Source organism: Scheffersomyces spartinae (assembly GCF_019049425.1).
Source record: "Scheffersomyces spartinae strain ARV_011 chromosome Unknown scaffold_20, whole genome shotgun sequence".
In the NCBI taxonomy this organism is placed as follows: Eukaryota; Fungi; Ascomycota; class Pichiomycetes; order Serinales; family Debaryomycetaceae; genus Lizanozyma; species Lizanozyma spartinae.
In genome coordinates this window covers 183,218-202,639 of record NW_025065067.1, presented here as the reverse complement: position 1 = coordinate 202,639, position 19,422 = coordinate 183,218, and the positions used below count along the sequence as shown (strand labels likewise).

The 19,422-nt window shown below is 37.8% G+C and overlaps 8 protein-coding genes and 1 non-coding gene across 9 annotated transcripts; 3 read left to right on the top strand and 6 right to left on the bottom strand.

Annotated features, from left to right (window-relative positions):
- Nucleotides 1-284: 284 nt before the first annotated feature.
- SSC1 (Hsp70 family ATPase) lies at nt 285-2,237 on the top strand (the record flags this gene model as incomplete). Its single annotated transcript, XM_043193244.1, has 1 exon — nt 285-2,237. One exon carries the CDS (start codon nt 285-287, stop codon nt 2,235-2,237), a length of 1,953 nt encoding a protein of 650 aa, XP_043047670.1.
- Nucleotides 2,238-2,392: 155 nt separating this feature from the next.
- KQ657_002483 (uncharacterized protein) lies at nt 2,393-4,438 on the bottom strand (the record flags this gene model as incomplete). Its single annotated transcript, XM_043193243.1, has 1 exon — nt 2,393-4,438. The coding sequence occupies one exon, from the start codon at nt 4,436-4,438 to the stop codon at nt 2,393-2,395; it is 2,046 nt and encodes a 681-aa protein (XP_043047669.1).
- A 615-nt stretch (nt 4,439-5,053) lies between these two features.
- On the bottom strand, nt 5,054-6,277 carry APR1 (proteinase A; the record flags this gene model as incomplete). Its single annotated transcript, XM_043193242.1, has 1 exon — nt 5,054-6,277. One exon carries the CDS (start codon nt 6,275-6,277, stop codon nt 5,054-5,056), a length of 1,224 nt encoding a protein of 407 aa, XP_043047668.1.
- A 454-nt stretch (nt 6,278-6,731) lies between these two features.
- Nucleotides 6,732-8,129, top strand: KQ657_002481 (putative carboxylic ester hydrolase; the record flags this gene model as incomplete). The annotated part of the gene is made up of 1 exon (XM_043193241.1): nt 6,732-8,129. The coding sequence occupies one exon, from the start codon at nt 6,732-6,734 to the stop codon at nt 8,127-8,129; it is 1,398 nt and encodes a 465-aa protein (XP_043047667.1).
- A 455-nt stretch (nt 8,130-8,584) lies between these two features.
- On the bottom strand, nt 8,585-9,787 carry KQ657_002480 (uncharacterized protein; the record flags this gene model as incomplete). Its single annotated transcript, XM_043193240.1, has 1 exon — nt 8,585-9,787. The coding sequence occupies one exon, from the start codon at nt 9,785-9,787 to the stop codon at nt 8,585-8,587; it is 1,203 nt and encodes a 400-aa protein (XP_043047666.1).
- Nucleotides 9,788-10,657: 870 nt separating this feature from the next.
- On the top strand, nt 10,658-10,730 carry KQ657_002479. Its single transcript has one exon. It is a non-coding gene; the product is annotated as a tRNA-Thr (tRNA).
- Nucleotides 10,731-10,827: 97 nt separating this feature from the next.
- RHO2 (Rho family GTPase) lies at nt 10,828-11,397 on the bottom strand (the record flags this gene model as incomplete). Its single annotated transcript, XM_043193239.1, has 1 exon — nt 10,828-11,397. The coding sequence occupies one exon, from the start codon at nt 11,395-11,397 to the stop codon at nt 10,828-10,830; it is 570 nt and encodes a 189-aa protein (XP_043047665.1).
- Nucleotides 11,398-12,449: 1,052 nt separating this feature from the next.
- Nucleotides 12,450-16,253, bottom strand: NST1 (uncharacterized protein; the record flags this gene model as incomplete). Its single annotated transcript, XM_043193238.1, has 1 exon — nt 12,450-16,253. One exon carries the CDS (start codon nt 16,251-16,253, stop codon nt 12,450-12,452), a length of 3,804 nt encoding a protein of 1,267 aa, XP_043047664.1.
- A 651-nt stretch (nt 16,254-16,904) lies between these two features.
- Nucleotides 16,905-18,884, bottom strand: YVC1 (Yvc1p; the record flags this gene model as incomplete). The annotated part of the gene is made up of 1 exon (XM_043193237.1): nt 16,905-18,884. The coding sequence occupies one exon, from the start codon at nt 18,882-18,884 to the stop codon at nt 16,905-16,907; it is 1,980 nt and encodes a 659-aa protein (XP_043047663.1).
- Between the last annotated feature and the right edge of the window lie 538 nt (nt 18,885-19,422).

Here is a 19,422-nt window from a genome sequence, read left to right as displayed (position 1 = left end):
TATTATTGAAGAATGATAATAGAACAATCATTATAGTAATAGTAATAATGTATCGGTAGTAGTTGTGTATGTAAAACCCCGATCTGGCACAAAGGTATGGAAATATAATACCGATTCTCGAAGGTTCGGTTTTGAGGTTTGTGTCCGGGTAACTCCCTCAATCGGAGCCAGAACCGGCCACCGAAAAATTTTCACTAGTGGAGGATTTAAAGGTAGTGATCCCCGGATTATGACTATCAGGAAGACTCCACTTCTTAATCAACTAACACATTCAATTCACAATAATGTTAGCTGCTAGAAACTCTGTGAGAAGCAACACTGTTGCTCGTGCTGTTATGGCCGTTCGTGCCAACTCTACAGCCTCTCCACATGGCCCAGTCATTGGTATTGATTTAGGTACCACTAATTCTGCTGTTGCCATTATGGAAGGTAAGACCCCAAAGATCATTGAAAACGCAGAAGGTGGTAGAACTACACCTTCTATTGTTGCCTTCACCAAGGACGGTGAAAGATTAGTTGGTATTCCAGCTAAACGTCAAGCTGTTGTTAACCCAGAAAACACTTTATTTGCCACCAAGAGATTGATTGGTCGTCGTTTCGAAGACCCAGAAGTTCAAAGAGATTTGAACCAAGTTCCTTACAAGATTGTTAAACACGAAAATGGTGATGCTTGGTTAGAAGCTAGAGATGAAAAGTACTCTCCACAACAAATTGGTGGATTCATCTTGAACAAGATGAAGGAAACTGCTGAAGCTAACTTGGGTAAGACTGTTAAGAACGCTGTTGTTACTTGTCCTGCTTATTTCAATGATGCTCAAAGACAAGCTACCAAGGATGCTGGTAAGATTGTTGGTTTGAACGTTTTAAGAGTTGTTAACGAACCAACTGCTGCTGCTTTGGCTTATGGTTTAGAAAAGAATGATGGTCAAGTTGTTGCTGTCTTTGATTTGGGTGGTGGTACTTTTGATATCTCCATTTTGGATATTGGTAACGGTGTCTTTGAAGTCAAATCCACTAACGGTGACACTCATTTGGGGGGTGAAGATTTTGATATTGCTGTTGTTAGAAACATTGTTGACAACTTTAAGAAGGAAACTGGTATTGATTTGGAAAAGGATAGAATGGCTATCCAAAGAATCAGAGAAGCTGCTGAAAAGGCCAAGATTGAATTGTCTTCCACTGTTGCTACCGAAATCAACTTGCCATTTATTACTGCTGATGCTTCTGGTCCAAAGCATATCAACCAAAAGATCACCAGAGCCCAATTTGAAAAATTGGTTGAACCTTTAGTTAAGAGAACCCTCGAACCATGTAAGAAGGCTTTGAAGGATGCTGGTTTGAGTACCTCAGACATTTCTGAAGTTATCTTGGTTGGTGGTATGTCTCGTATGCCAAAGGTTATCGAAACCGTCAAGTCTATTTTCGGTAAGGATGCTTCCAAGGCTGTCAACCCAGATGAAGCTGTTGCTATGGGTGCTGCCATTCAAGGTGGTATTTTGGCTGGTGAAGTCACTGATGTTGTCTTGTTGGATGTTACTCCATTGTCTTTAGGTATTGAAACCATGGGTGGTGTCTTTGCCAGATTGATTAACAGAAACACTACTATTCCAGCTAAGAAGTCTCAAGTTTTCTCTACTGCTTCTAACGGTCAAACATCTGTTGAGATTAGAGTTTTCCAAGGTGAAAGAGAATTGACTAAGGACAACAAGTTAATTGGTAACTTTACCTTATCTGGTATTCCACCAGCTCCAAAGGGTGTTCCCCAAATTGAAGTTACCTTTGACATTGATACTGATGGTATCATCAAGGTTTCAGCTAAGGATAAGGCTACCAACAAGGATGCTTCTATCACTGTTGCAGGATCTTCTGGTTTATCTGATTCTGAAATCGAACAAATGGTTGCTGATGCTGAAAAGTTTGCTGAATCTGATAAGGCCAGAAAGGAATCCATTGAAGCTGCTAACAGAGCAGATCAATTATGTATTGACACTGAAAACTCTTTGAATGAATTCAAGGATAAATTGGATGCCGCTGATGCTGAAAAGGTTAGAACCCAAATTTCTGCCTTGAAGGAAATTGTTGTTAAGGCCCAATCTGGTGATGAAGTTGATGCTGCTGAATTGAAGGCTAAGACTGAAGAATTACAAAATGAGTCCTTGAAGGTTTTCGAAAAGTTGTACAAGAACAATGATGATGGATCTTCTTCATCTTCATCATCTGAAGAACCAAAGAACTAAGTTTAATTATAATGATGATGTTTTTATTTGTTTCTTGTTTTCTCTTTCTTCCCATTAAGTCATAACTCTTTAAAACATTGAGAGTCTTTTGTCTTGTTAATAAGTGTCTTTTACTTGTATATATAAAATGATATGAAAAGGTATTAAATTCTGAGCTATGTATTAATTCTTTTATTAGTATTGTTGATGGCACCATAAGCATTTGATGCATAAGATTGGGAACCAAGGGTTGTGATTGAAGCTGTTTCAGTATCAAGATCTGAATCATAGTCCAACATTTCTCCAAGCATAGATCTTCTGTTGAACTTTTGTTTGAACCGGGCATCCATTGAGGTTGTCTTTGACGTTGTTGTACTTGAGGATGTAGAAGATGAAGATGATGATATGGACATGTTATCATAACAAGAAGAAGCTACTGTTGAAGATTTTATGGTATTGGACCGTTCTGAAACATGATTACTGGCCTTCCTCATTCTAGCGTATTCCATAGATAAAAACTGTTTGAATTGGTTGATTTCAAATCTTAGTTGCATCCGTTTACAAAACACATAGAACAAGTAGCTTTGCCAAAGTTGAACAAAATCCCATTCAAGAGCCAGGTGACGTTGCTCATTTTGGAACTTCAATAAATTCTGTCTCTTTCTATTCTTTGAAAGCTCATACATGTCTGAGAACCGTTCATAGCTGGGTGACATATCCATGAGTCGCGAATTGTTGGAGTTGGGGTGGAGATGGGGGTGCCGTAACTTAGGAGGCCTCAAGGGGTTGGAAAGGGGGTTGGATGTACTGGTATTGATAATATTCTTTTTAGTAGTAGTGTCTTGGGTTATAGTAATTGTGTCCTGAGTAGTAGTATTAGTGTCTTGATTGGTGGGGTCATTATTAGTGTTACCCTTGATCGCTGGCAATGGTTTATTCAATAACATTCTAACTTGTTCCATATTGGAAATTTTGTGCACCAGATGATTGGCATTGGAAGAAGAAGAGATTGAACCTCTAAAGTTTCTTATTAATTGAATCGTTTTGGGTTTATGCTGTTTAATGGTTGGTTGTCTTTTGGATTTGACTTTGAAGCTATAAAACTTGAACTTTTTGATTTTAGCTGCAAGCCTTAACATTCGAACCTTCAATCGATACAAATACCCTCCAGTTTTGTTCTTGATAGCCTTACTTCTGGTCAAGTGTGGTTTGGCGGTACTGGAGTTGTCTTGTGGTTGATGAAGTTGTCTCTTATTATGATGAGCTGCTGCCTTCAAATCAAGTATCCCATCTGATCGAGTCATTGATTTCACAGACTTTCGATGGTTGTTGTTGTGGCCACCGCTGGTGTTACGTCTAATGTTCATGGCAAAGTGTTGATCTCGAGTGGAAAAGATTGTTACTTGAGATCCGGTTTCCGAATTATGATGACCATGACGTATAAATTGTTTTCTGGTGGTAGTGGCTGCTTCATCACCAGATGTAGTAGTCATAATACTTGGATGGAAAAGAGACCCACCTCCATTTGATTCGGAGTCGGTAAATCTGGAAAGATGATCCAAATCCGCCAGTAAATCACCTGGACTTAGTTGTCTCAAGATAAATTGAGAATATTTTGCCGGAACCTGATGGTGGCCCTCCAATAGTAAATAAGGATTCTGTCTCATTGAGGAACGGGCGCTTTGTGGAGGTTGTTGGTTTCGGAAGTACAGGGTATTTTCGTATTGAATGTCCCTTGGAGTTAAAAGATCTAATGTATCATTAGACATAGTAAGTGAAATATCCGGGGTATTTGTAGTGTCAGTTGACGACGGTATTGAGTCTATTATATGATTAGTAGTACCACCTTTAATACTATGTTCTTTCAGTGGTATTGTTACGATAGTATCAGGTGTAGGAACGGTATCCAAGAGCAAGGCAGACCACTTTCCCTCTTCGGATGACTTAACTGAAGGTGCGTCGGGAATGCCTAAGAGTCGACAAATGTCTTTGTTAAGCACTGAATCCCAAGAACCAAATGCACTATAAGAATTCTGCACCAGGGAATAATCATATGCAACCTGATCTTGATTTGTGTGTTGTTGTTGATCCTGTGAAGATTCAAATGGTGGTTGTAGCTCTGATTGTGCCTGGTTTTGACTGAAAAGCACAGGAGAATACCGTTTGGATCCAGATCTTGAAGGCAAAGCAGAATATTCAGATTCTTCATATTTAGATGACATCTTGGTGTCTTTATGTTAAACCACCAATTGACTCCCTTTGAGTAGTTTATTCTCTTGAAGTTGCCTCGGCCATGGTTCAGCCTCTTATTGCATCTTGTAGGCGTTGACGTACGCACGCCATAATCTTACCTAACTGGGGTAAGACATAAACACGGTGCTGGTAACACCACAACAAAATAAGCGAGTGCTCGTTAATGTAGACCATAATTTTATGTGTGTTAAGGGCTTATATGAGTAAATATATATAGGTGGATACAAGTATATACCAGTAGATAGTAGATGGTGATAGTTGTAGTAAGCCGTAGCTACAATGTATAGAGTTGAACTTTGTCCTCAACATCTCCCAATACCCTCTGCGGACATCATCATCTGCTAAAGAATGGCACCAAGGGCCCCCCCATTCATGTCAGGGTTCATCGTAATGTCGCCTATGTACCGATTATAATCTCTTATTGTAATCATCTTTACCGTCTTGCATGCTGGTGTTAGATATTATTTTCAAGATAAAGTCGTGCAACTTATTACGAGCATTTAACTAGGGCTTGCATTTAATAAAGCTTGCGTTTGATGGTATAAATAAAACGTACATAAAAAGTTATCCAACGGCTGGAAATCTTACAAAGACTTGGCCAATCCAACAGCATCCTTCTTCAAATCATAGATTGAATAGTATCTTCTCAAGAATGCGTCACCAACAATGGCCAAGTCACCAATTGGTTTGGGGAAATCCATAGGAGTGAAAACAGAAATACACGATCCACCAACTTCTAAGACATAATCATATGCTGATAATGTAAAGTTATAACCTCCCAAAGTTAATGTCAATTCTGGTAAGTTATCTCTAGAGGCACAATCAACTTGATATTGACCAGACCAGGACTTTTGTGCACCAATCTTAGCATTAATAATTTCAGCTAATGAAGATGGTAAAGTAATTAATGAAGTACCAGTATCAATGGCAGCACCAGTATTACTTAATTCAGCATATTCATCCCCTAATCCTATACCATTAAACAGAACTTCCCAATATGCCTTTCTTCTAACAGGTAACCAAGTAATCTTACCCTTAAACAAACTAGAATCATATCCACCAAATGTAGCTAATCCACCATTTTCTTCATCTTTAGAAGTATCACCCAAATAGAAAGCAAATTGAGGTGAATCAAGTAAACCTTGAGAAATGGCATTATACACCGGTGGTACTGATTTAGCAACGGCAATGGTATCATATGCCAAACCTAAAATACCATCAAATTTACCAAAGGCAAAAGCCAAACCGGGTTCACTAGTGGCTTCTAAAAAGTCTTGCTTTGGAATAATTAAATCTCCAATGGTTAAAAGATCATTAGAAACATATCCTTCCATAGATCCACTACCATATTGAATGGAAGCTTCAGTTCCATTGGCCTTATAAGTAGTAGACTTATCATGGTCATACTTGGAATGCAAAAAACAAGCCAAAGATGAACAATCTTTAGAAGGAACCCAAAGATTAGAAGAACCAGTATCCAAAATAACCTTAAAAGGTTGACCAGGAGTACCAAGCAGAATCTCAGCAAAATATTGAGCATTCAAATAATTGGTAAGTGGAGCATCATGACCTTTAGTTGGTTCAACAAATGGTACTTGACCACCTTCAGCCATACCGCCCAATGGGATACCATTAACCAAGTTCAAATATCTGTGAGCTAACCCATTGGTGTAATCTCTAAAGTTAGCTTCAGAAAGAACTTCATCGATTGGTGCCTTTTGAATCTTAGCTGAGTGTTTGACAGCTTCAACGCCAGAAGCCAATAACACCAAGCAATTGGCGATGCTTGCCAATACAGATAACTGCATTATTGAGCGAGTAGTAGTAGAGTTTTAGTTAATAGAGAATCAAACTATCAAAGGAAGTATCAATACAAGTATCAATGCCACCTTACGAAGTTGAAGTAATTGAAAGGAGAAGAAGAAGAAGAAGAAGATGCTTAAATATATTTTTATCCTATTCTGCTACCAAATTACCATCACTATCATTATCGCCCAAAACGTCCGTCCAGCCCCCCCAAGGATTTCCTTTGCCACAATTTGAGGGGGTAAATTCCTGTATGTCTGTTTAGTGGTTGTGTATGAGATTGCTGGATAGGAACGACTTGTCACCCAATATGGGTATCTGTGACAGGTTAAGCAATTGCGACACAGATTACCTTTTTGGTACGGCATCACATCAACCTCGGGCCATTTAATTTAGGTAATTTAATTACAGTCAGTTTATTCAAATGTCTTTAGTTTGTGCTTTCATATTATCAACATGGTATTTGGCTTCTTAAAAAGTTGGGTTGATAATCGCTTCCCTGAGAATCCTGTTAAACTTAAACTTGAAGATGATTTAACCTTAACCATTCCGGATATCATTGCTAAGAAGGTACCTGAGTTAAATAAAGGATATAGTTTTACTCCTTTATTCCCATCTGGTCACTTGCAAACTGCCTACACGGCCATTAATAAGATGGAGGACGTGGATCAAGTTCATTATGCTAGAAGATTATTAACCGTGGAGAATAAAACTTATAATTTTGAAGATACAGAAGCTCCCGGTGGTCCTATCATTAATAAGTTACCATATGATAGTTGGGAAGGAACTTCAACATTCACTATAGATTATGCTGTGTCTAAAGAAGTTGGTAATGATATGGTTGGTGATGATGAATTTAAACCATCATCTCAAATATATGATTTACCACCCCGAACTAAGTATATTACTTCATCAATGGAGAAAAGTATATTGGATAACGATAAACCATTAATCATTGCACTTCATGGATTATCTGGAGGATCATATGAATCATATATTCGAGCCTTTGTGAATGAAGTTACTTCATCTGAATATAATTTTGATGCCTTAGTACTTAATGCACGTGGATGTGCTAATCATACCATCACTTCACCTCAATTATTTAATGGATTATGGACCAATGATTTACGGTATTTAATTAATGAGCATATCAAGCCCAATTGGCCCAATAAAAAAATCTTTCTAATTGGTTTCTCCTTAGGAGGTGCCATTCTTGCAAATTATATTGGTCAAGAAGGTTCAGCTATTTATTCAAATATTAAAGCAGTTGCTGTAATGGGGACCCCTTGGGATTTCATTGAAGGTTCAAGACATTTGAAAAGTTCTATTCTTGGTGATAAAGTTTATTCACCAACAATGTGTCAAAATGTCCTTCGATTACTTAATACACATTATGATTCTCAATTGAATATAAATCCAATTATTAAAGCATACAAAGATGCTCCTCAAAAATTTCAAATGAATAGGTTAAGAGATTTCGATGAGCTTTTCACCTCCAGATTATTTGGGTTAAATTGTGCGGATGATTATTATCGTAGAGCTTCACCAGTTCAAAGACTTTGGAGAGTGAGAGTTCCAACTATCATTGTTCTGTCTTTAGACGATCCTATAACTGGTGGTTCGAATGGGTTACCACAAAGAGAAGTGGATTTGAATCCTTATGTTCATTTGGTGACTACTTCTGTTGGTGGTCATCTAGGTTGGTTCACGTTACAAGGTCATAGATGGTATCCTAAACCATTAGCAAAGTTATTTACTGAATTGAAGCTGACTATTGTTGTTCCACCATCTCAAGACGAATTGCCGTTGAATATTGATAGAGCATGGCGTTATGATAGATTTGTGAAAATATAGATAAAATAGGTTTAGTATCCTTACATCATTATTTGTATGCATGGATGTAAGCTATTTAGTACGGGATATCTTTTATGTCCGCGCTACCACTCTTGTTTATAATTAGTTGATCCAAATACCTCCAAGTTATTTTTATTACCATGTCTTTTCTATCAATAACAATATGGGGAAAGACTCTGGTTCAATGAAATGGGTTAGGGAAGTTCGTGTTCTTCCTTCGGATCCAAGCAACAATGACGTTCTAAAGGTGGAGTACATCGATATCAATTTGAAGAATAGTTGTAAGTTAATTCTGAACCTAAACAAGCTAACTAAAATTAGCAACCAATATTTGGCCCGTCAGGAGAATATAAATGAAACCCTTATACGATTACATAATGTGAAGTATGAATTGAACTGGCTTGACGATTTATGAAAGGAATTATATTGATATTGTGTATTATTATATATATCTATCATTCATGATCGTCTGCTATTTCAAAATCCAGCAATTCTATTGAATCATTCTTTGGGTCTCCCCCTTCTAAATCTATAGGTGATGACGAAGATGATGGAGCTTTTTCAATGTATGACTTATATTTAACGGCAATAGCAGCCATAGTAATGATGATTATTATACCAATAAAACTAAGCAATCCTGGAACATGACCCCAGATTATCAAATCCCAAATAAGGGCAAATATGATATTTGTGTATGTTATAAGGGAAGCTAAAGATGCTTTCACTCGTTGCACACCCGCAGCTAAACAGAATTGCATGAAAAACCCAGAAAGTCCAATCAATAAAAATAAAAATACTTGATATGCATTGGTAGGAATAACAAATACTAAACCTGGAGTCACAGTAATGGAAACACTAGTTACAATAACACATGTTAAAGCAAAATAGCTAACGGATATAAGGGGATGGGCTGATTTGACTATTCTAAGAATCACATAAACCAGAGATGATCCAATAACACCTGCCAACCCCATACCAGTTGCCAATAGTCTTTTAGCTGGAGAGCTACTTTCCACTAACTCATTATCTGGCAGAGATTCCTTTGTTGCTAAAGACCCAAATAAGAATTTGGGTTTAGCAATAAGAAGCACACCAGCAAGTGATGTTAGGGTACATGCAGCTTCAAGCAAAGAATATCTTTCTCTTAAAACTATCCATGCCACGAGGCCCGTGACCATAGGGATCAAAAAGGTGATGGCCATAGCATCCAGTACCGAAAGATATTGTAATGAAAAATACAAGCCATACACACCTAAAAACCCAAAGACTCCACGACATGCCAAATATAATCTTAAGTTTCGAGGTCCAAAGGGTGCATCTGTCACTGATTTGGTTATATACATATACAACAAACAACAAGTATAAGTTATTAGCATTCGGAAAAAGAGGACTTGAAGTGGATCAAATCGGATAGGGTTGGAAGTATCGGTAAGCAAAAGTTTACATGTGGTTACCATAATGGAGTTCAACACTTGTGAAAGGATTAAAAGTGATATGCCACTATTTGCAAGAATATAATTGTGGTAAAAGGTTTGTAATCTTGAATTGAACGCTGATACTTGAATATCATCATCTAGATTATTGGGGTGGTTCATAGTAGATGTAGTACTCATTAGAGGAGCTCGATGGTTGTCCTCTCCATCTTGTATGTGATTCATGGTTGTGGTTTACTCCAAGTTTAAAGAGGAAGAAGAACAGGAACTTATGGAATATTTTTGTGGCTCAGATTAACGGTAGAAATGAGTCTTCCCCGGTATTGTACAGAAGATAAGACTTTACTTCAATTTGACAGTTCTTACATGTACAGGATGAGGGCCGTGCCTATATTGATTATCACCGGATAACGGAAAAAACTTTATGGGGGTCAATAGTAGATGATGATGAATTGTAGGCACTTTCAAATCTCTTCCGCTACGTATGTAATGGAGACGATACGACTAGTCACAACATATCGGATACAAGGTTAAAAAACGATGGTGTCATTGGTATTCGTTTAGCTTAAGATGTTCTGTTGAGGGCTTATAATTTTTTTAGCGGCTCCTTCGTTAGCGTTTTGGGGGGATGACGGGAGTAGTGCATGAACCGAATGGGGTGGAGAAATGGAGTAAAGTCACAGAAGAAGGTAGAAATCGGAGAGACTAACTATGTTATGCAAGTGACATTTGACATTGACATTGTATGTTGTGTCATGTGTTGCTTCGTCAAGTTTTGTTGACCCGATTTAATCCGTTAACGTAGAGTTTAGTGTAAGCACATTATATTTCGCATGAAATTCAACTACTTTGCTTGGAAAACAAGAGTCCTAATAGTGTCACCTAAAAAGGTAACACGGTAACAACTCTTGATACTACTTATGAAAATGGGCCTTAAGAATAATAGAACTTTAGTATCTTATTCACGTATATAAGGTATTTTATAACATACGTTCAAGGATTCCAAATCCAATCAGACAAGTGTGTAAGGCACATAAGGTAGCCCAGTTCAGTGATGTTTGGTAGTTATAGATTTCCACTTGCCCTTTAAGTTAAGCCTTTATGGCCAAGTTGGTAAGGCACCTCACTAGTAATGAGGAGATCCTCAGTTCGAATCTGAGTGAAGGCATTTTTTTGATTTGTGTGTAAACCTATTACTTAAAGTTAAAAACTACTACAAGCAATAGTATATATAAGTATAATATTTCAGTTAATTAGATACATTATCAAAATATCGTACAACAACCCTTTTGTTCCTTTTTATCTTTAACCATTAAGCTTATTCTCATGGCAGTTTCAAAAATATCATCAACACCCTCACCTGTTAATGCAGAACATTCCAAATATGCTTTAGCACCTATTTCACGGGCTACTTCTTCACCTTGATAAGGTTGGACGTATTCTAAAGAAGAATTTAACCGTAGATCTTTCTTAAGTCCCACAAGTAAAAACGGAATATTTGGAGAATAATTTCTCACTTCTTCAGACCATTTTGTAGCAGCATTATCAAGAGAATCAGGAATATTTATAGCAAATCCAATTAATATTACATGGGAATTATTGTAACTCAAAGGGCGCAATCTTTCATATTCTTCTTGACCAGCAGTATCCCAAAGAGCAAGTTGAACAGCTTTACCATCTATTCTGCAATCGATCACATAATTGTCAAATACCGTGGGGAAATATTCCGTTGGGAATTCACCAAGAGTGAAAACATATAGTAATGAAGTCTTCCCACAAGCTCCATCACCAACAATGACTAGTTTACGTTTAGGAACATTCAGTACCTGTGACATACTGATTGACAGGGTTCAGAGTGTTTCGGAGTTAGGAGTAGAGCAATCGGTAGAAGCTTTATCCAAACCACTACTGTCTTATATCAATCGCTCTAAAATCTAATTGTATTAACCAATGGGTTAAGTATGCTTTGAATTAACTAACCCCCCTTAAAGATATACCCATGCAATCTGGTTTGTCGCTGCCCGAAAGATTTAGTATATTTTAGCTGGAAACCGTTTTTAATATTAAATAAAATTTGACTCCACTTCAACTTTTCAGAACCTGCAAGTTTCTATGTATAAAATGGGTACATAATGACTTCCTTGTATTCTTACCTCAAACTTTAAATAAGGTCCGTACTATATGTATGCAGGCAATAAATAAATCGGGGGAACACTTGGTTCGTAAATGATATAGAATATTTATAATGACGCTTTGTCATTGATGAAGACGGAAAGGCGAAAGTTATAACCATATTTGGGGATGTATTTATCAATGATATAGGGGGATCCAAAATCTCATCAATCTTTACCCAAACTACTATCACACGATGTATCAAAAAGCTTGATGCGCCTGGTTACGTATTGCTTGAGATTTAACATATAAATTAACTTAAAGTCTGCTTCTATCGTCGTTCAAGGCTTCACTATTTCATCTTGCGTATTATAATTCACCCTTTGTTGTAGATTTATTTATGACGGGTGTGTCGTAAACTTTGGCCGACTTGTTATGTATCAATACAATAGTATGCAGACACAGATCGATATCTATAATTAGAAGCGCATGGCAATTGTGTCATTATGTGAAAAAGCCTATTGTTGATTTAATAACGTTTCTTATATATAGGCATGTACATAGCTATACATATATACCGGTGGTAAGAAGCTATATACGTTACTTAGTGAAAAACCGATGGCGGACCTAATTTATGCATGCCGTGTAACTTATTAAGTTTATCCGGCAGACTTCCAAACTTCACCACAACGTTTAATCTATAAGTTTATACAGTAGTTACCCTACACATCTCTGACCTATTATACATGTATTATTATATATAGACATAGTTCCTTCAATTCCATAATCCTCTTACTGTACTGTTGGCAAGTTGGTTCAACCCTTCCAAACTATTAGGATCTACTTGGGTGGGATTCTGATCTGGGAGCCCCCCACCAAGTTTCAAATTATTAAACGAAAATCCCGGTGGAACACCCCCAGATTGCAGCTCTTGATTCACCACCGGTTCATGAGTAACAGGTGGTGCAGGAGATGTACCAATTTTGATGTGGGTAACAGTTCCAAAATCATCATAGACAAAATCAAACGTATAAGTCCTTGCTGCTCGACAACACCCAAGAAATTGGTTCAAGGTGATGGTGGAAATACCCATAACCGATTTGGTGGTTTGGAAAAGCTTATGAAGAGGAGCCATACCGAATTCTAATTCATTTGAGTTCATTAACATCTGGTAAGCATTGAAAGTGCTGGTTTGAATTAATTCAATATCGTTCCCAACATTCGAGGTATGAGGAACAGGACTTAGGTTGGTGGTATTGTTACCAACGACGGTTGAACCCGCTAAAGATGCTGGTTGCATCACTGGGGTTGCCTTTACCGAGTTAGCCATAGAATTGGTTCCTGTAGGCGGACCCCATAAATGCGAAGTATTGCTACTTCCAACCGTTCCTCCTCCATTGTTATTGGTGCCCCAAATAGAATTGTTTCTAGAAGCAGGTATTGGACTCCAAGTGGCTCCTAAGGTCCCAAACCCACTACTGGGGGTACTATCATTGAAGGGACTGAAATTAACTCCGGCTGGTACATTCACATTACTGTTATGAACAGTACCACCATGAGTCGACTGGAATTGTCCATTGGTATACAAAAGTCCATTATTATTGGATCCTGAACTTGTTCCATTCATGCCACCAGAACCACCACCTCCAATTGGCAACCGATCACTTGAACCCGTACCTGGTATCAAATCATTTGAAAGCATACTGGTATTTGACTCATTTCGTATAAAAGTGGCACCGTTTGAGCCCGTAGATGCACTCCCTGTTTTCCAAGGGTCGTTTAGTGTACCAAGAAGGTTGTTGTTTAGCATGCTGCTACCAGAAGAAGAATTCAAAAGGAAGTCGTTTGCTTCAGAAAGGAAAGGTGTGGAAGTGGTGGCTGTCTGTGCCACATTATTAAGGGCACCAGATCTTGAGCCCATAAGTCCAACAGTGTTGGCCGAGGGTGATGGTAAAGCATTGACAAACCCAGAAGAATTGCTTTGGGAACTTGTACGAGGTTTGGCTTGGTATAATTGTTCCAACAAGTGATTTTTATTCGGTGAGATTGGAAGGAATTGAGGTTGAAGACCTGGTTGAAAGGATGCAGATTCCAAACTGGGTATTGAAGTAGTAGGAGTTGCCAGTCTTGCTAATCTTTCCAATTCTTGACGTTCTTTATCAGCTTCAAAGTCAAGTTTGGCTTTCACTTCTTGATTTAATGATTCCAAAAGTTCGCGCTCCTCTTCCTTCTTCTTCTTCTTAAGAAATTCCTTCTGCGCTTTCTCTTCTTCACGTTTTAAACGTTCTTCTTGTATCTTTTTCTTTCTTTCTTCCTTTAACTTCTTGGCCTCTTCTTCCTTCTTTTGTTGAGCTTCAACTTTCTTTCGATGTTCCTTCTCCTTCCGTTTTAATTCTTCAATACGTTTCTTCTTTTCTTCTTCTTTCTTCTTTCTTTGCTCTTCTTTCCGCTGACGTTGTTGCTCCCGTAAAGCTTCTTGCTTCTGTCTAGCCTCTTCTTCTTTGGCCTTTTGTTCCTCTTCCTTCCTCTTCCTTTCTTCCTCCTTAGCTAATTGCTGTAGTCTCTTTTTCTCTTTTGCTTTCTCCTTTTGCTTCAACTTTTTCAACTCCTTCTCCTTCTTGGCATTCTCCTCTGCCTCCAATTCTTTAATAAGACTCTCAGCACGGTCCGCAGACAACTTAACCTTATATGCCTCCTTTAAACGATCTTGAAAGACTTTAATTGTCTGTATCAAAAACATTCGACGGACTTCTTGAAGTTTTTCCTCTTCAGAGATTTCAGATTCAACGTCACTTTGTTCACCGATTTCTCCGTCATCTTCATCATGTTCATGTTCATGTTCATGTTCCTGTTCATGTTCATGTTCATGTTCCTGTTCATGTTCGTCGTCATATTCTTCCTCCTCTTCCTCCTCTTCCTCCTCATCACCATTTTGCACTTCATCATCTTCATATTCTCCTTCCTCTTCATCATAGTCTTCACAGTCCTCTTCGTCGTAGTCTTCATGTTCATCCTGGGAAGTGTCATAGTGCACACTTGACTGCTGATCCACAAGTTCTCGCTTAACTTGCAGAGTCCGCTTATTATCATCTTCATCAACCCAAGCATCACCATCATCGACCTTAGTCAATTTCTGTTCTCGTTCAGACCTTATTTCTGTTAAACTTTCAATCATAGAAAGAAACGAATTACCATTATTCTTAAGAATATCATCCGCAAATTTCGATAACCCGTTACTCATGTTGTCATCCAAGCCTAGACTATCATCATCATTATTATTTTTCTTATTATTATTGTTGGCTGTAAGCAATTCTCCCAAAGAAAAGACTCTTTCCAATTGAGATTTGTCTGTCTTTTGAAGAGCAAATATAAAGTTTCGGAAGCTTTCTGCTCTTTCAATAACGTCCTTGGTATTTCTGGTATTTATATCCCAATTTAGCTTATCAAATATTTCAATTAAATTGGGGGTCATGATTTTATCATAATCTTCCTTTAAATATTGATGAAGAGCATCTTGAAATTCAGATGCTTCCGCCTCATTACCCAACTCTTCTATTTGACTATAGTGATTGAGATGAGCATCATCATATTGTTCTGCTTTTTTCTCTTGGTTTGTTTCTGTCACATTCTCATGATGTTTTTCAACGAACTTCTTCTCCAATAGTTGCTCCTCGATATGATTTGATTTTGAATCCATGGCTTCTGTTTCTGGCGACAGTGGCACAAGCTCCTGATCTCGTTCTCGCTCTTTCTTTAATTGCTTTTGTATTTTTTGCACCTTATACTCTTCCTCCAACATATGGAAGCCACCAAATAATAACGTTGGCAATGCATTAAGATCATTGATGTCTCTGATCTCATGGATATAGTCAATAATGTCCCCAAATTGCTCATCGAGTATGTGGACCAACTCATCGTCAATAACATTCTTCTTCCTACCACAATACATACAAGGACACCCATTTATCCCCCCGTCGTTTTGAGACGAAGTATGTTGATGGTTGGCCCAATTACTCTTGAACAATTCCATAACGGCTTTTTTATCGATGGTCACTAATGTTTTCTTTTCTTCCACCGGAAGCAATTCCCAGAACTCTTTCAAATTCTGTTGCTCCAATGCCGTGGAATCGTCCCAGATGAACTTGTGTACCAGACGATGAGATTCTTCTGTATGAGGCTGATGGTTAAGGTTATGGCTATGATGATGAAGGTCGTGGTCGTGATGATGATCATCTTCATGGTCATGGTCGTGGTCATGATACACCTCTTGACTGTTGTCATGGCTGTGACCATGATTACCTTCGTCTAAACTCTCCACAATTATATCACCATTGGGAGCTTGTTTGATTACTCTGGATGTGGGATAATCATCTTCCGGGTTATTTAAAGTGGCTTGTACAGTTGTTGGCATTCGATTATGTGACTTCTTCTTCTTTTTATTCTTCTTTCGTTTCGCCAAAGACTTGTCTTCTTCAGTAGTTAATTCTTCCACTTTAGCAGGACTTTTCCCTGACGTTGGACTTCCATTTAGGTCGTACTCAAAAAGTACGTTGTCGCCGTTCTTCAAGAAAAACAGCATATTAATCGGTTGACAGTGTTGCTGAGTCCAATTATTAACAATGTTCGTTTAGGTACAACTTCCACCATACAGTTGTGTTTCGGATTAAGTTTAATTGGTCTGCTATTTGATCTCTCTAAATGGTTTTGGTAAACTAGTAGTTTTTGTCAAGGTCGTGGCAGCACCAAGCATATATAAAAATTTTCTATGTACGGTTGCGAGTATGAACTAACTTAATCGGATTAACTTTGAAAGGAATAACTTAACAGGTACAACGTAACAGGAACAACAATATATATGAGGAAAGTTTGTTATAACGGAAAAATATGTTTGTGAATGTTAGTTCAATGACCTTGTACATTATTATTATGTACATGTATTGACTAACTGCTGCAAGTTATAGAAATATTGTTTATTATATGTGTGACTATGATAATAACTAAATGTACCTCTGAAAGGTACTTTTCATAAAAGTAAATTAACAATCAATAAAATGTAAAATAATAACAACCAGCTTCTTGGGACCATGAATCCCAAGCTCTCTATTTCGAGCATCGTTTTATTTCTGGTGAGAACAGCGTGAATTGAGCCATTAACTTCAATAAACGGGACAGTTCTCTCGGTCAATAAAATGATGGTTCTGAAAACAGTTGCAAGTTCATTCTTTTATATTTATTTATCATTCAATTGTTTCTTAAGTTCTTGATTCTCAGCGACTACTGATTCCACTAATGTAGTCAACTTGTCAAGCTTTTCATAAAGATCATACAATTCCCATTTGATACCAACCTTTTTGGCCTTTACCACTGGTTGCACTACCTTATCAATTTCAGCTTCAAACTTATATGAGTCAATATTGAATTCTGGATCTTCATTCTCTCCTTCTCTTTGCAACCGCAATTCGTTTGTAACCTCGCTATTGCGTTCACGAATCCCATCCCAAGAAGTTTCGGCTTCCACATCAAAGCCGTCGGTTAAGTCCCATTCGGTGTTAATTTCATTGGCGTCATCAGGAAGACCTTTAAATCTGTTGAATTGAATTCTTCTGGCATGGGATAACTCATCCACGGTAATGTAACAAAGCATTGGTGCGTAAATGATAACCATGACATAATAATTCAAAGTCTTGTAGTGTTTTTCAGAAAGGAAATGGTAGAAGGGACTAAGTAGGATTTCAAATATATTGAATGGTGGAACGTAGAGATCAACATCAGGAGCTCTAATGTATCTCAAGGTCTTGTGTGCAACCAAAGCAAAATATTCAGCAGTAGCATTCTCGACAATTTGTCCATAAGCAGTGGAGTACAAGGCAATCAAGATGTTCATCAAAATAACGGCAAGAATGAAGTTGTAGGAATAATACAAGATTGAAGCATATGGCGGAACAAGATTAGCCACATCACCAACGTTAGAATCACCAACCACAGCCTTAATTAAAGAGACCAAAATCTTTTTGGTAGATTCACTGGTTCCGTCTGCGGCATCAAGACCAAGAAGACCTTGAAGGAATCCAATAATCACGACAGCCAACAAGAAGAAGAATAAAATAGATTCTTTCATCATGGTTTTCACCACCACAATCAACGCACCAACAAATCTTTGTGCGTCCAAATATAATAATAATCTAGACCACATAAGAGGAGCAGCACAAGATAACACTCTAAACGAGATTTGATCAAATCTTTCTTCATTGGGATGGTGTTTGGGAGCAGTTACGCTGAGCATTCTGAAGACAAAGGCCACAGATATAATGGAGTACATAAAGTCATTAAATACATTCCAGAACCCAAGATAATTATAACCCACATGATATATCTTGACGATTTCATCAACGATTGAACCAATAGTGAACCAATAGAATAAATATTCAACAAATGTTAGACTATGATCAGTGTTGCCATGACCATTAAGGATAAAAGTGTACAACACCAAAAAAATGATACTAAAGAAGATTTCAAGAAGATTCTGATAAGCTGGAGTCTTAATTCTTGCGGGATTGAAGTGCAGTCTAAAGGAACTTGAATCGACTCCTTTGTACATAACATAAGAATGAGGATCAACAGTAGATTGGACGATCCAACCTCTCCATAACCATTGAATACATCTTTGATAGCCAGAACTACCCATTACAATGGTAGAATGCATATCGACAGCCAATTCTAAAGCACTGATGGGATTCTGGTCTTCTTCATGGATACAAATGCTGTAACGATGACACAACATACCCAAAAACAATAATTCATCCTCTTTGGTTTCTTCAATTACAATGCCAGCCAAAGTTTGAGCAGCAACAGCTCTGAGCAAATACAAAGAGTTATTACTCAATTCTATATCAGCTTGTTGCCAATACCAATCGCATACTTTTAACAAGCAAAACACCAATGCAGCGCGATAACGGTAGGAAGAAGTACCCTTTTTACCATCACCTTTACCTCCAGCAGCTTTAAATGTCAACTTGACAACTTCATCGTTCAAAATGGCGGAATCAGTACTGGTGACATCGTCTTGATCAAACGTAATAGGGATCACTCGGTCAATCAATACCTTCAAATTCTGACAAATTTTGAAAACTTGTCTAGGGTTGGGACAGGAGCTCTGTAAGAAGAGATCACCCTCGTGCCTATCGAGAAGTGAAGGCTGCTCCAAGTCCATGGCTAACCAATTGTTTGTTTTCTGGACAAGAGAACCAATGAACAAGAAGAATCACCTAAGGGTCTATTTGAATGACATACTCTCCACTTTTTAGATTGCTAGTGTTCGATTTCGCATGCATTGTTGAAATTCCCAGATGTGGAATGCGAGGCTGTAGGGAATGTTTTGGGAAGGTAAGTTATTATCTGTAAAGGGGCGGAAAATTTGATTCTCTATTGTTTATTGTTTACGTTTCTGATCTTACGGAATAATATATTTGGGTAGTGGCTCAAGGAAGAGAAGTATACATGATGTGGGATGTGGGATGCATCTAAAAAATGATCAATATATGAAGTGTTCAAATACCACAGCGGTGGTAATCAATTGATTTTTAACGCAATTTGTTTATGATGTGAACGGTTTGAGCCTGAGAAAACTGTTTTTCCTTCAGAGCATTGGCATTAGCGAATTACCGAGAATTATTGGGGTACATATGTGTATGCACAAGCACATCCCACATACGTTAATTTAAAGGGATTCGAATATGTATCCACGCATT